The sequence below is a fragment of the Rutilus rutilus genome (genome assembly GCF_951802725.1).
Source record: "Rutilus rutilus genome assembly, chromosome: 7".
Lineage (NCBI taxonomy): Eukaryota > Metazoa > Chordata > Actinopteri > Cypriniformes > Leuciscidae > Rutilus > Rutilus rutilus.
The window spans coordinates 30,681,152-30,696,790 of record NC_140221.1 but is presented as its reverse complement, the minus strand read 5'-3'; the positions used below and the strand labels follow the sequence as shown (position 1 = coordinate 30,696,790).

The 15,639-nt window shown below is 38.5% G+C and overlaps 1 protein-coding gene across 2 annotated transcripts in view; it reads right to left on the bottom strand.

The window, feature by feature from the left end:
• Positions 1 to 579: 579 nt before the first annotated feature.
• Positions 580 to 15,639, bottom strand: part of spns2 (SPNS lysolipid transporter 2, sphingosine-1-phosphate) — a 71,206-nt gene continuing 56,146 nt past the window's right edge. The window contains exons 7-13 of one of the 2 annotated variants that reach the window (XM_084414746.1): positions 14,740 to 14,892; positions 14,457 to 14,646; positions 10,971 to 11,036; positions 10,367 to 10,465; positions 6,940 to 7,103; positions 4,247 to 4,286; positions 580 to 1,089 (exon numbers count right to left, since the gene is read on the bottom strand). In XM_084414746.1, coding sequence (XP_084270872.1) covers positions 1,078 to 1,089; positions 4,247 to 4,286; positions 6,940 to 7,103; positions 10,367 to 10,465; positions 10,971 to 11,036; positions 14,457 to 14,646; positions 14,740 to 14,892 — 724 coding nt within the window. In that variant the 3' untranslated portion in view covers positions 580 to 1,077. The remainder of the gene's footprint in view (positions 1,090 to 4,246; positions 4,287 to 6,939; positions 7,104 to 10,366; positions 10,466 to 10,970; positions 11,037 to 14,456; positions 14,647 to 14,739; positions 14,893 to 15,639) is intronic. The other variant, XM_084414747.1, reaches the window with a different exon arrangement.

Sequence of the window (15,639 nt, the reverse complement as noted above, 5' to 3'; positions counted from 1 at the left end):
AGCAAGGTAAGCCAACATACAAAGACTTTCATTCTTATAGACTGAGCTTGTGAATCTTATCCGCAGTTAAAATGAAGGTTTGCCTGTCTGGATGGGTAACCCGGCACTGCGGACGGAATTCCGCATTGAAAAACACTAGATAAGTGACGATAACCTTGGCTTTGTTCACTTTTAAAACATTTTTAACATTTCTGCTCCCCTCTTGGGCATACTATGCGATTTATCCTGGCAGACTGTTCAGTAAAGTTCAGTATGAAAGCATTTACATTTTGTTTCTTCATTATAAAAAGATATTTACAATCCAGTGTCCCTTTCAGCTATAGTATATGAAGTCCCTCCAGTTTCAGTTGTAAAAACACACAGTCAGAGCAAGAAGAGAAAAGATAATGATCGATGTGTCATGCGTGGCTGCATGATGTCACTGGCACTGCATTAAAATGGTAAGTGCTAAGGAAAAGAACGGAAAATACATTTAATAATAAGCAAAGGAAAGAATCTTTATAAAAGAAAAGTGACCGGGGACCAGACCTGTGCCTCTGCCAGATTTCTTAAGGCAGGACTCACTGCGTAGTTTTTGTTGGGTAGTTGTGAGTGATTCCTTCAGTTCTGTATTTACTGATTTTTGGCGTATTGGTGAGCCCCTGTTGGCTGTGAGCATCATTGGTACTGGTCCCCATTAGGAATGTGATGTTATGGCACTTGGTGCAGATCGACAGGCAGCGTGACAGGACAGGAGTGTGTGTCCGTGCTGTGTTCAGTAGTATGGCACTGAGCGCGCTAGCGCACCCTCATCTAAACACCCACATGGCTCTTTATATACATCATTAATAGCTGCACACCAGCTGATTGGCTGACCTCTTGCCAGCTGAAAGTTTACTGGGGCAAGCAAGGTGCGACTCGAATTCAGAATGGCCTTCACAGAATGGAACGAAAAAGCAGAGATGACGATGATAGCGGTAATCTTAGAGTATGCTGAGTGTGCATATAGCGAGTTAGCTGCAAGTTTTATTCCTTCTGGTTTTCCCTCCAACTGCCCATATTTTCATTCCACTTTTTCTTCATTGCAGCAGCCCCTTCTCATGTGGTAACCTGAGGGAATGAAAAAGAGAAAGAGGTGTCAGTCTCTGGCTGTTCGTAGTTGTTGAATAAAATTTGGAGCAATAACATCCTAGTCTCTGGGTTCCCTACAGGATGTTTCATTTTAATTATTATAACTCAGTACCCAATGAGCCATCTGTCTGGTGCTGCTGGTGAGGTAAGCTACCCCCCCCCCCCCCCCACCCCCCCCCCCCACCCCCCCCCCACCCCCCCCCCACCCCCCCCCCACACACACACACACCCACACACTACAACCAGAGCTTCTTCTCAGCTCTGTAAGCTTCCCACAGCTACCCCACTGACACCCCAATATGTGTCTGTCACAATCCTGACAATTATTTTATTTAGTCTCAATTTATTGTGGTAGCATGAGGAAATGCAGAGAACAACAGAACTCTAAGATGATATTTGGCTGATGCAACGTAACAGCATTAAAAATTGTTAAATACTAGGGTATTATGCTTAGATAATCACATCACTGACGTTTACAGAGCATCCAGGGTCCTGCTCGGGATTTGTCTATCATTATGCCACAAATAATCTGGCCTAGAAGCTCCTCTACTATTAAACAAATCATTGTTTTCTTTATTGTGTGATAACGCGCTCTAATACACAGTGAAAATTCAGTAATTGTAGACTATAATTGCAGACGATTAAAGGGTAACTAAACCCTAAACCAACTTTTTTTAGTTAATGATCTGTAAGAATGGGGCTTTATTAGAGCTGTTCATTGATTCGAGTAACTTTTTTGACATTTAGGTATAAAGTGTTTTAATTCTACAATATATGGTGTAAAAACGTCTGAGTGCTGCCCTCTTAAGGTTGAACGGTGGCTACTGCAGTTGAATTTTCCTATTGGATGTTGCGGTACTGCGTGACGTAAGCGGTACTGCGTGACGTAGGCAGGTTCCAGCTCACCACGCCCTCCCTTGGTACGAGCTCACCACGCCCTTGGATGAGCTAGCGTAGATTTATCTGTATTTAGTACAGTGGTAGGTGTAGTGTTGCTGGGTGCAACAGCACTGCTGGACTGCACAGCTTTCCAGCAGACTTGGAAATTAGGCGCCAGTGTTTGCATGCACTTGGTCTGGAAGACCGTGAGTGTGAAACCTGCATTTTACGCGGAATTGCTTTTCCAACGCAATAGAGGTGGAAATTGGCTTTTCCACACAGCTCGCGCTGAACAGCGACGCAGTGCCAAACGCTGCTCCTCGATCCTGCATGGACTCCACCACCGCAGCGGCGTCTTGATGTGAGTGATCATATTTTAATCACATTTTATGGTTAGGCTAAAGTTAATCCTCTGGGGTCGACAAACGCGTCGGCGCATTTTGCTGGATTTTTTCACATAGCGGCAAAATATGAATATGCCTATAGAGAGCGCGCGCTATTGACATCAACTCGATAAAACTCATCAGATGCATATTTACGTCGTCTTGCGACCCTGTGAGCAAACTCTCCATTTTAGACAGTCTGACAGCAGGACTCTCAGGTGCACGCCCCCCCGCTCACGGTTCGTCCCCTCTATCTCCGCTGGGGTCTGCCCACTTTTCTAGCATTTTTCAAATATTGCCAGTGGGTGGAGTCAGGCTCTTACCAGGGGTTTAGTTACCCTGCTCTTTTAAACCAGGGGTTTTCAAGACCAAGACTATTTTAAAATACATTTAAATAATATCTCACAATATTACAGTTTTTACTGTATTATTCTTTAAAAAAATCAGACTAGGTGAGCATAAAAACAAAACAAAAAAACTTTTAAACAGTAATTGCACATAACTCTCAGTTCATTTTGAATAGATTATGTATTAAGGAAATCCAACCATGTTAAACTCTGCCTACAGGATGAATGGTTGAAAGACATATCTGGTAGTGTTATCATTGATTAGCAGATGTTCTCTAAAAGGAAAGACAAGCTTTTTATTGAAAAGTCACGCTAGTATCTGTCCACTAGATTTAAGCACTCACTATGCAAGATCTCTTAAGTGTTTAGCACATCCTCCATCTGCTATATAATCCAAGGGCAATGGTCCATTTCTTTCTCTTTTATCTCTCATTTGCTCTATACTATATTCTCTTTACATTGGTTGCAGGCCCTTCCTGTCTGAAATCTTCTGCCTTCATCAAGGCTAATGTCACAATAGTGATTTTTCCCGTACTCCCACTCCCGCTGTCACATCACCGTGCCTCCTCGTAATTCCTTTTCTAATAACGCGTATGTGGGTGTCCGTCTGTTATGTAACTCTACGGTTTCCTCTCTACTTTGTGCTTTGACCCCTATAGAGAACTTTTCCCATTTATATAAGTGACTGAAGCAATATGTCTTGTCATCACATGATCAATTATGCTAATGTGTGTGCCTCTGACAGGCTAACCCTCAAGGCCATGGTTTGCGCTTCGTCCAACCAGAGATATCTTATGGATTTCCTGTTAAACTTCAGCCTGTTTAAGCTGTTAACCTAATAAGGAGCAGTAGTTTTGCTAATTAGAATGTGGAGGGTGTAGTAGAAGAGTAGGACAGCTAACTTGGGACAGCCTGTCTGCATTACAAAAATACATTACCACATTTAACGGTCACAATCCGCCCTCTCAATCGAATATTTGGGGGACTAGTTATTTTTAGTGTACTGCTCCCACACACATTGTCCTCCACCTAAAAAACTGGCAACCAGAAAAACCTTTTTCCTGATGTTGTTTTCTTTCTCTTTCTTTTGATGCTTTGCCGTTCTTTTAGGGCATAAAACGTCATGGTAATTATACAAACAGGCTCATAACAGTGTGTGAGAGGCTGATAAGAGAAAGAGGGGAAGGGGGCAGGAACAGAGGTTTGAAGAGGAGCCAAATCTGAGATTATTAACTGATTAAAATAAACTGGTCACCCATTCTATTCTATTCTATTCTATTCTATTCTATTCTATTCTATTCTATTCTATTCTATTCTATTCTATTCTATTCTATTCTATTCACTGATATTATGATACTCAATTACTTTAATGTGTAAAACAAAGTTGGTATATCTCCTCTTACAGTACTGAATACCTTCTGATAAATAAGCTTGAACCATTGTATTCTGCATTTAAAATATCAACAGGATAACAGTTGTGTAACCTGGAGGCCTTTGTTGGAGGCTTGCAGGAATTTGAGGTCTTACCTTAACTGTGGACAGCGGTCGGGAAAGCTGGTTTACTCTGCTGGTTTGAAAAAAGAAACAGAATAATGAGGGAAAGATTGTGTAGATATTTGTGCAATGTTTTTGATAATTGTACACTCAAATGAGCAGGATCTCACATGAGCAAAATATCTTAATTTGTGTTCTGAAGATGAACAAAAGTCTTATGGGTTTGGAATGATATGAGTGTGAGTAATTTCATTTTTGGGTGAAATAACCACTTAATGTACTTTGTAGGGTTATCAAAGTTAGCATGGTAATTATGATTTGATATATTGATTTATTGGAAATACTTTTTTTTCAGTCCTATTAAAAGATATCCTAATCCTGCTTACTTGTAATTTCATTCACTCTATTGGAAATCTCAATGGGGACACTTCATGGAAGTGTGATTGTCTTCCCTACAGGCTGCATGTGCTTTAACACACAGTTCAGGGATGCTTATATCTTCAGTACATCCCCATGGACACTTTGCCAACTGATGCCAGGCAGCAAAAGATATGAGACAAATGCGTGTGTGAGTATTTTGCATGACTGCCTATGTGCACGGTGTTTTCTCCTGCGCTATAAATGTCTCCCCCTCAGCTCAAAACAGCTAACAACCTAGAAATAAAGTACTCTTCAAGCTCAATATATATATTCCTCCGCTCCAGTGAACGTCTTTCATTTTGTATGTTGCATCTATAAATAGAGGAAGACAAATGAGAATGCTACATTGAAGTAACAAGATATTTGTGAATAAAGAACTACTGAGCCTGAAACAGCACAGTTAAAATGCTATTTTTAGGCTCGATTGAACCTCGTGATGATACAATGCTTATGAAAAACTGTGAGAAGGGTGTTATGCAAGAGTATTGGTTGGAAATGTTTAATGAATAAATGCACAGGCTCATGATGGCTGGATATAAGCTTATAGTTTATGCTGCATCCACAAACATAACTGCTTTAATCTGTAGCTGCTGTTTTTAGCATGCACAATATTGCAGTTCATTACATGACATATATAGCTGCAAATGCAATTCAGTGGCTATTTCAAACCATGATGGCTACATAAGGTGTGGTAAAACTCCTGTATAATCTACAATCCACTGAGGGAGTCAACTGCTTTGAATGTCTTTAAGGATACACCTTCACTTGATATATTTAGTCTAGAATAAATATGATGTAAAAAAAAATTAAACTTAAAAGTTAAGTGTTTTTGTCATTTATTTTACATCTGAAGTGACGTTTTTAGTTTTTTGAATGTTAAAATACTTTCCTTTGTCCTATTTTAATATGCAGAGTATAAGTCATTCATAGGTTTATTTCCCTGAATAAATTCCCTTTCCATTGCTCTGTTTATTTGAGTGTCTGACCAGTGAAATTGGCTCAACCAATTGTGTGAGTTTTGGGCAGAGATATCTGTTTGACAGATATGTAGGAAGTAGGAAGTGTTCAGGGAAAGAACCTACTTAGAAAATGGTCAGTTATATATTATTCTGTTTGACACTACACTTTTGAACATGGTCACTGTATTTTTAGTTGATATTTATTCATTGTTAAGATTGATTTATTCAAGACCTGTATCTCTGGTTTCAAGTACACTATTTGTATTCCACTACTTATGGTATATACTGTAGCAGGAAAAAGAACATTAAATAATCTTGTTGAGTAGCTCCTTGTGAAAGATGACTATAATGATTAATCTGCCTGTTGTAATAGATGGCGAGACAAGAAGAAAAGTCAACCTCCTTAGCCGTCTCTAAGACCTATCGTGGGAAGATCTTCCGCAGAAAGCCCAACATACCACCCTGCCTAAAAATGTCCTCAAGCAGACAGGAAGGAAGTCATTTTTGAGTGGCAACACACACAGGAAATCCACTTGATAAAAGACGGCCACAGAAAGGAAAGTGAGTCGCAAAGTTTGAGTGTCATGTTTGTCTTTACCTTTTAAGGGAATGGGACTCGTCCATAACCAAACCAGCTAATGTTTATAATAAAGGTCTGTTTTAAAATGTCTATGTGTAAATATACATAGGGCATATATACTATAAACATATATAGTATCTCATAATGGCTTATGTATGACATGTTAAAATGAAATTACATGTCTGGGTAGCTTGAATGGCAGAAGACAACTTTGAGGTTTATTTGATGTTCAGTTCATGTCGCCATGACTGTTTTTACTGGACAAAGACTTGCAAACACTTTCTCTAAATCCTATATTCATAAACTTGCTTAACTTGTCTTGGCCCAGCGCTGGTGTACTGAAATAACATTTATTTTGAAATCTCTCTTATAACGGGTTAATGATTTGAGTAAGGGAAGCAATTGATCTACTAAAGGTCATCTGTAGTCCATGTGATGTGTCATTTCCCCCTTGGCAGATCACTTATGCAGAGTGTCTTCTAGATCTCTGTCCATCTATCCAGCTCGTTCATCCTCACGAATTAACTATCCACCTGAGGCTATTCAACCAGGCACACAAAAATGGCCAACGCTACCAAAATCACCATGGCAACCGCTATTCTCCGGATTGTCATTGTCAGTGGAGGAAATGAGAAATGATAGTCCCATTTAGGAATGTAAAGTGAGGACCCTTGAAACGGAAGCACCTCGATGTCATTAGAACAATGACTTAAAAGATTAGACTGAATTACTGTTAGCTATCAAGGTTATGAGGCTTAGACACTCACTGTTTCTCCGCTTTGTCACGATCGTCGAGGAAGAAAAGGGCGGTGGCGAGGAAGAAAATCCCCCCCAGAACGATGACAAAGGGACAGAGCATGAGGGCATATCCCAAGCTCAGGAACTGCCATAAAGCTGACGTGGCGTAGCTCTCCTGCAGGGAGTCTGATATCTGTAGGAACACATAGAGACACAAACAAAAGAGAACTCATTAGCAAACAAAGACAAAATCTGCTGTGAGCCATCAGCGACATTAATGCAATAATTAACTTCCTAATATTGTCTTCAAGTGCTGTCAATCAGTTACTGGGTGAACACTTAATCCTTGTGTTAACTTGTCTTAAGCTATTGGAATCTGTTCAATAGTAAGTCAATAAATCTATAAAAAGACAATTATAATTAATTAAACTATTGATTCAGTCAAGGAGGCATTTAGTTTATGTTTCAATTTATCATAATCTGATTACATTTTATGCTGTATGTTCCCTCAAGATTCACTCAGTCAGTAGTCAGCAACTGATTCTTAATGTTAAAGACCACATGACATATTTCCTATGTAAGATTAGAGAGGGATATTGTCATTGCATTTGATTGTACAAAAGTAGTACAAATAGTGTAGTGCAGGATGAATGAGTCAGCAATATTTTTGTTCCATTTTCCTGGAAGACCATTTTAAGGGGAGACACCCCAGGTGAATAGGATTTTTTTTTTTTTTTTACTAATAGATATCAGCATGAAACTTCCCCAGTTGATTACTGACATTAAGATAAATATCTTTTGTATTACAAGTTTTTAGAATATTTATGTTTAAATATGCAAATGAGGTATTATCTCATTAAAAATTCGCTAATTTACATATATTTCCAGAAGAGAAATCTGACCATTGGATAAAGCCAGATTCAAAATTCTTGTTTCATTTTGTTGACATATTAGAGTCAAAGGTTTTTACAGAGGAGATTTTGGATATCTCTTTTTATCACATTAATCAGAAAAGACTGTCAACAGCCAAAAAATCCAGTTTCGCCCCGTTTTTAGGTATAAAATGTTGTATAAATCAGAATCTGAACGATACATGAACAAACCCCTCTGTAAAAACCTTAAGAATATAGATAGGAATACAACTGGAAAGTTTGGTTTATGTAAGTGCTGCTGAAGTGGAGATTTCTGGCTCAGAGTATGAGAAAAAACCCACTATTTTATAACAGACCTGTGAACAACAACTAAAAAAGGGATGTTTCTAGTGTTAATGCTTTGTTCTAGCCATTCTAGTGTACTATATTATTACAAAATAAAGCAAAAGATGTACATTTTGACATAAAGACACTGACAACAGCATTAAAATGATGTTTAGCAGGGCTCCTCATCTGACTCACTTTAGCATGGCTAATCTGTTATCATCAGCACTAGCGTGCGAGTCTCATGGGTCGGGTAGGAATGCTGACACTAAAAGGTGTATGAGAGGGTGCTGACAGTGAGGTCTGTGCGTCTGTGTGTGTGTGAGACCACACTCCTGTATATGTGTATATCTCAGCTTTTATGATGCCAAACATTAATGTTGAACTATTTCTACTGCTAAAAATAGGGCTGAAATTGAACATTTGTGGTGCGTATCTAATGAGGTTTTTACACCACCCACTATGCCTAAGGGTATAGATTCACTCACAGGTACTATTAATGTTTTTACATCAGTTAGAGTGAAATGGAGCATTCCTAGGTATTTAGGAAATGTTATTCATTCACAGGTCTAGTGCACATATTGTTCACTTTTTAGAGGAAAGTGTTGTCTGCCTGCCACATGTATAATGTCTGGAAAAACTATAGTGTCACTGCCCAGTGTCAAAGTCCCTGTGGTTTTTCTCTAAAAACTGTTCTTATTTTTATTATTCAGAGCTGGCAGTTTTTTTTCAAAGTTTTTTTTTTATGACAGAAGTACGTCACAGCCACCATCACACTAGCTTGCCAGACCTCCGGAGTGAAATTATCAAGTAACTGTTGATGCATGACTCGGCCCTACATTGCTGGATTTGACAGGCCAGAATGCCCACACACTTCCTCTGAAGATGTACCCACTATCTTAGAGGTAACTGAGAAGATCATTGTATTCACAGAGAGCAACTGAGTCATGTGAACTAACCATACATGAAACGTTACAAAACATGTGGCAGCATTATAACCACACTGCCCAGCTGTCTGTCCACAGGTAGGGCATTTTGAGCAGATGGAATGTGGTGGGTTGCTAACACTGTGACTTGAGTGAACTTTTAGCATTCTTGTAGCTCAAACAGTACAGCACAGTGCTAGCAACAGCAATATCATGAAGTTAATTCCCCTTGAATTTACATTTATTCATGTAGCATAAACTTTTATCCAGTACAAAAGGGAACTTGTAGAATATACTTATTTAATAATACTTATATAATAAAATATACATGGCTATTCAATAGTTTTGGGTCAGTAAGAAGAATTTATATTTTTATTAAGCAAGGATGCATTAAATTAATCAAAAGTGACATGTAATGTTATAAAATATTTCTATTTCAAACAAATGCTGTTCTTTGAACTTTCTATGTCAAGCCATTAAATCAATAATGTGCAAGACGTGGCTCAAATACCAAATGATGGAGAGATACAAAAAAAAAACATATCTTATAAACAATATACAGGCAGATTAGACACACTTCTTACCTCCTGCTGTGTGCTTATGACACACTCTTGCAGAATATTGATGTGTATGTGGGAGATAGATAAAGAGCAAACACATTGCAAATGCACTTTTGTTGTAAGAGGTTGAAAGTGATAATGGAATAAGTGAACAATGGGTCTGAACCCTGAGCCCTACATGACATGGGGCTCTGAACCTGTCAAAAGCACGCACATGAGTTACTGTTTAGCTTGGATCAACTCCAGTGACTCCTGTTCAGAATGCCAGGAATGTCTACAGGAGTCGGAAGTCTAGGAACCACAGCGTGCTTTTTCCGGAGTTAAGAAGAATGATGAATTTATGCCGCACTGTGATCGGTTTGCCTTTGTTTTGTTAACATGAACAAGAGTGGAAATAGGAAAAGGAAGATGGAGCCAGGGTCAGGGTCAGCGTACAAAATCATAGAGCAAAATGTCACAAGGCGGCGTAGCTTATTGTTGCACACAAGTGTTTAAGAGACCGAAGGGAACACTTGTAGATGAACGTAGCCTTGAATGAGCTGATGACTGGCATATATACCAACATAATGTCTCCTGAGGAAAGGTATTACTGGAAAGAAACGCAGATCAGGAAGAATGGGAAACCTTCAGAGGGCTTTTGTGTAATTCTGCCATTGTGAACTCAAAAAAAGAGCCATGAAAAAAAGAAAAAGCAGTCCCTACACACCAAATAGTCAATACTGAACAGTATATACTTGTAGCAGAAAGCAGTATATACTTGTGAGACATTCTTACCAGGCCAATGAGGTACGGACTCCCAGCATCCCCTAGTAAATGTGACGTGAAGCCCTGGAAGGCAACAGCAGTGGCTCTTCTGGTCGGTATGACAACATACTGGAGAAAGAAAAGTGGTGATAGGAAAACAGCAGTGAAAATCACATGAAAACAAAACAGGAAAACAAAAGTACCATGAGTGCTCACTTAAACAGACACTGTCAGAGCGCTTTACACTGACCCAGGCTGACTGGAGTTTAAGTATGCAGTAAGACCTTAGCTGACTCAACTTCATGACAGCTTTTCTTGCTAAATCTTTAAATCAACCTTACATGTACTCTGTTTACAGCTTCTCTCTTCTCTAACTCACTTACTTCCTTCACACAAAAACATCCAAACTGAAAATGTTATTCCGTTTTATTTTCCATGAGTGGCATTTCCATTAAGTGCAATCAAAAGTAGCAATTTTGTCTTGGGTCCCACCCAGGCTATACCAAACCTCGTAGTCATGCATCCCACCATTCAAAATAAGAAACTAGCCTGAGAAGATGACCATTTTGTAACAGTTAAAGGCTTTAAAGTTTCCACTCGACCCAGCAGATAAATACAGGCTTTCAGTACAAACCATTAAAATGTCCGCTGTAATGGCCCAGTTCAAAAAGAGCAGCGTCTCTCCGATGAAAATGCAGATCTGAGGAGAAAAAGAGAGCGAGGGGGGGGGGGGGGGAAATAGAAGAGGAAAGATAAATTATATTTCATTCTTTCAAATTAAAAGTTACTCTACCATGTATGTATATGTATGTATATATATATATATATATAGAGAGAGAGAGAGAGATAGCGGGATATATATATATATATATATATAGATAGATACACACACACACACACACACACACCAGCGTTTGCATTTGGTCAAAGACTAAATTAACCCGGCTCATCTACTAAATAAAAACAAAAAAAAAACCACAATAAATGTTGTGGAATATGAAAACATGTCATTATACTGTGGTTATGTTATATGTAATTTTTTATTTGAGGGCAACAGGACCATGTTGTGCTCCAAACCGTAAAAAAGAGACAAGCGGTTAGCATTAAACTAGAGTGGAACTCAAAATGTCTGGCGGCTGAAACCGTGTCACATTTAACAAGTTATTACAACAGATTGGTGCAATCCCATGAGAACAGACGAACTGATTTAAGCATTCCCACATAAATTAACTGATATCCCACAGTGTCTAGTCTGGATTTTCAAGGTGCTTATGGCAGACTGAGACACAAGCATTGAATATCTCCACTAATCTTGACAGAACGTAGATGGTCTCTCCACAACTCTGAGGCCAGAATACGACTGACGGCAGCTGCTGGGGTCAAACCAGACAGGATTGTGAGGAGAACTGTAGGTTGCAAGGGAATTTGATCATTCAAGTGGCTGTTCTGACTTTGACAGGGTCTTGTGTTGGTCTCAGAGATTTGTTGAGCAGGGCTGACAGAGAGATGACCTCAGGGTGTCATTTTTTTTTTTTTTTGGGGTCTAGAACCTTCCATTTAGATGTCAGTGTGAGAGAATATCAGAATAGAAGGTGAGGAAATGAAAGCATGAAAGTGTGCGCGTGTTTGGACATGTATGAAACTCTGTCCCGAAGTGACTTGAGGCTCAGACAGCGTGACGGACAAACAGGCTAAAACTGTAATGCCCTGCAGGACTCTGGTTCAGGACTGAATTGTGATCAGCCAACGTGCTGACGAGACAGCAGCTGTCCCTGCTGGAACAGACCCTGACAGAGCTCCAGCGTGCTGTCACATTCTCAGACTGCACATCTGTCACTATCAAATTTTCTCACTCCAGATATTTCCCTCCTTAAAGTTTTGGATTCCTTGTTTTTCGTATGCTACATTTGGATGTAATTACAGAAGCCTTGTGGCAGGTGATTGAAGGGGTGCTCATGTCTTTAGTTGGGGGCTAGCTGCCACTGTCATGTTATCTTTTTGACAAGATGGCATGAGGGCCTGTGGTCTAAATGATGTGTCATTCACTTCTATAAATACCCTAAATTTGAAATTTACTGTAAAATCTGGACTGATTGTTGCTCTCAGTAAGACTGACAGAAATACACTTTTCCATTTTCACATTTTCCAATTACAGTGATATTCCATTTGAATTTTAAATAACAAAATGTTTCTGTTTTCTAAGAGTTTAGTGAGACAACTTATATATTTTTAAATTACAATATACACTACTGTTCAAAAGTTTGGGGTCGGTAAGTAAAAAAAAAGTTGCTCAACAAGTCTGTATTCATTTGATAAAAAAATACAGTAAAAACAGTAATATTGTGAAATATCACATTTAAAAAAAAAACTAGTTTCTGATTGAATATATTTAAAAATTTAATTGATAAATGTGATAACAAAGCTGATTTTTTCAGCATCATTACTCCAGTCTTCAGTGTCACATGATCCTTCAGATATCATTCTAATATGATGATTTGCTGCTCAATAAGCATTTCTTATTATTATCAATGTTGAAAACAGTTGTGCTGCACTAAATTAAAAACATTTTTTGAGGATTCTTTGATTAATAGAAAGTACAGGGATTATTTGAAATATAAATCTTTTTAAACATTATAAATGCCTTTACTGTCACTTTTGATCAATTTAATACATCATTGCTGAATAAAAGTATTCATTTCTTATGTACTGAACCAAAACTTTTGAATGTTGTTCTTGTCTTGTGCCATTTATAGATCAAGATCCAACTCAAGATTGGTATGAGTCCACGAGACCCTTTATAGTCCTTAAAGTCATCACAACTTTTAACAAAGGAACAAGAGGTTGCAAAACCAGGTTGGTTGAGGGTACAGTTAGTGAGTCTTTCATAGTTAAGATAAGGAGGCAAACGTTGAGCAAGCTTAGAGTTTCTCAAACATAACACCAGAGAGATGGCATGATCACGGTGTATAGGTTCTTTTGTCCATGGGAAAGACAAACAGTCCCTAAAAATACTTTCTCATTAGACTTCTCATAAACACTTCCAGTCTGGTTTGGCCCTTCAGGGAGCATCCAGCATTTTGTTCTGACCTGATTGTTTTTTGTTAGAAGAACGAGTATGACCTGGTAGAAATTTTGTCTTTGTTTTCTTATGCAGCATGACTTTTACTCCATTAGTGACTCACAAATGCCACAGTCTATTGTTTCTTAGCCGTAACTGTGAAAACTGCTCCCTCTTCCTGCTTTACATGCCAATTAAATAAGTACGCAGTGCCTGTTGCTCTTATTCTTTTAGTATCGGGTTTGGACCTAACAACCCTGCCAAGCAACTATGGCTGTTAAACCAACTAAATGCAACAGACTTTATATCGTTTAAAGCCTTATATTGAACTCTCAATAGATGTGACCTTATTTGACTTTGGAAGTACAAGGATAATCAGAAGGGAGCTGTCCTAGAGATATTCAGGCCACAGTGTTAAGAAGCAATTCAGGAGACAATCTCAGTCTTTACACTACAATTCTATGGCAACCAATATAATATGAGCTATTTACGTGAAGCGTCATAATATTGCAACAATATATCAAGTGTAATTCATCATGTAGGGGTGAATTCAGGTTGATTGAGACACTTTTTCCACGTCATCTCAATTGCAAAACGTGTCCCAATCACCCTGAATTCAACCTAGTTAATGTAATGAGTATTAATATTATTTTTAGTCTTCGTCTTAGTCTTAATCTTAATATCTTAGAATAATTGTATTATTTATTGACTGATTGATTGATTATGAGTGGAGAAGCCAAATATTTCTATTTCTAGTTTCTATTCTATTCTATTCTATTCTATTCTATTCTATTCTATTCTATTCTATTCTATTCTATTCTATTCTATTCTATTCTAGTCTAGTCTAGTCTATTCTAGTCTATTCTAGTCTAGTCTAGTCTAGTCTTGTCTGTTGTTTTTCAAGTACACACACACACACACACACACACACACACACACACACACACACACGTTTTACTGGAAAACAAATCCAAAAGACTAATTTATAACTAATTAAAAAGTACATTTTTACAGTGTAGACTTGTGAAGTAAGCTGAAACTGAACAAAGTAGAGTTACTTACATATGCTCCCACAATGCTTTTCTTGGCCACAACAAAGATGAGGCAGATGAAGATAGCAGAGCCCAACATGCTGACCGCACACACCAGCGGGTCGGCACGCTCCGTCTTCTGACGGCAGAGCCGTGTGGTCACAGCGCCGATGACCACTCCCAACAGCCCAGTCACGCAGGTGATGGCTCCAAATATCAAACTGGAGATGAGAAAGAAACATAGTAGTTGTCAAAACTGTAACGCTTGTGATTGACCGTTGGGTTTCAAGCGGAGTGTGTGTGTGTGTTCTGACCTGTCTTTACTGCTGCAGGGTTGATAGGTGCAGCTCACTGCTGTCTTCTGCACCACCTGAGCTCTGACTAGGTACTGCGGGATCCAGATCCCAAACGCCCCCGTGGCAAATGACACTGCGGCCGATGCCAGAGATGAAAATACATAACTACGGCTAGGGAACAGAAAGAAAAGGAATTAACATGCATAATTCTTGAGTTTTCATTCAGTGTTTTTTTTTTTTTTTTTTGCATTTCCTGTTTTTCTGTTATTTTTGCTCTTTATGTCTTTCTGACATAATGTATGTGATTGCTGTGATCTTGCCAAGTAAGACATGTTCCTGGATCAGCATCTATTGTTGATCCTGGAACAACATTGCTGTCCAAAAACATAGTCCTAACAATATCACAACTCCTAAACCTAACCCTACCCATAAGTTATTCCTAAAATCAGTAGAAAAATATAGGTGAATAAGAATAGTGTAGAAGCCCCTAACCCTTGTTATAAACTTGACATTAACTAAAAAACTATCCCTCAAATCCGATTGGTTGATTGAAATGTTGTTCCAGGATCAACAACGATGTTGATCGATGTAGATATTGTGTAAATATTTTATAAATGGAAAATCTCAGTGTTTAAAAATATAATCAATTCATATTATAGAATGTAATTAAAATGTAGTTGAATTAGTTGTCACACCACAGGAAAAGTAGAGACTACTTGAACTACTTGGCCCTTGAAATTCTATGCCAGCTACTCCAATAAACTGTCACCATGTTCAAGTGAAGGCAGGACTGTAAAAATAGACATTGAGGGTCCAATATTCACTCAATGGTTGATTAAGTGATTGCATCTGGTACGTCCCAATCCTAAACATTAAGTTCATTTCATTCTTGAGTGATGGATAGAAAAAAAAGTGGCA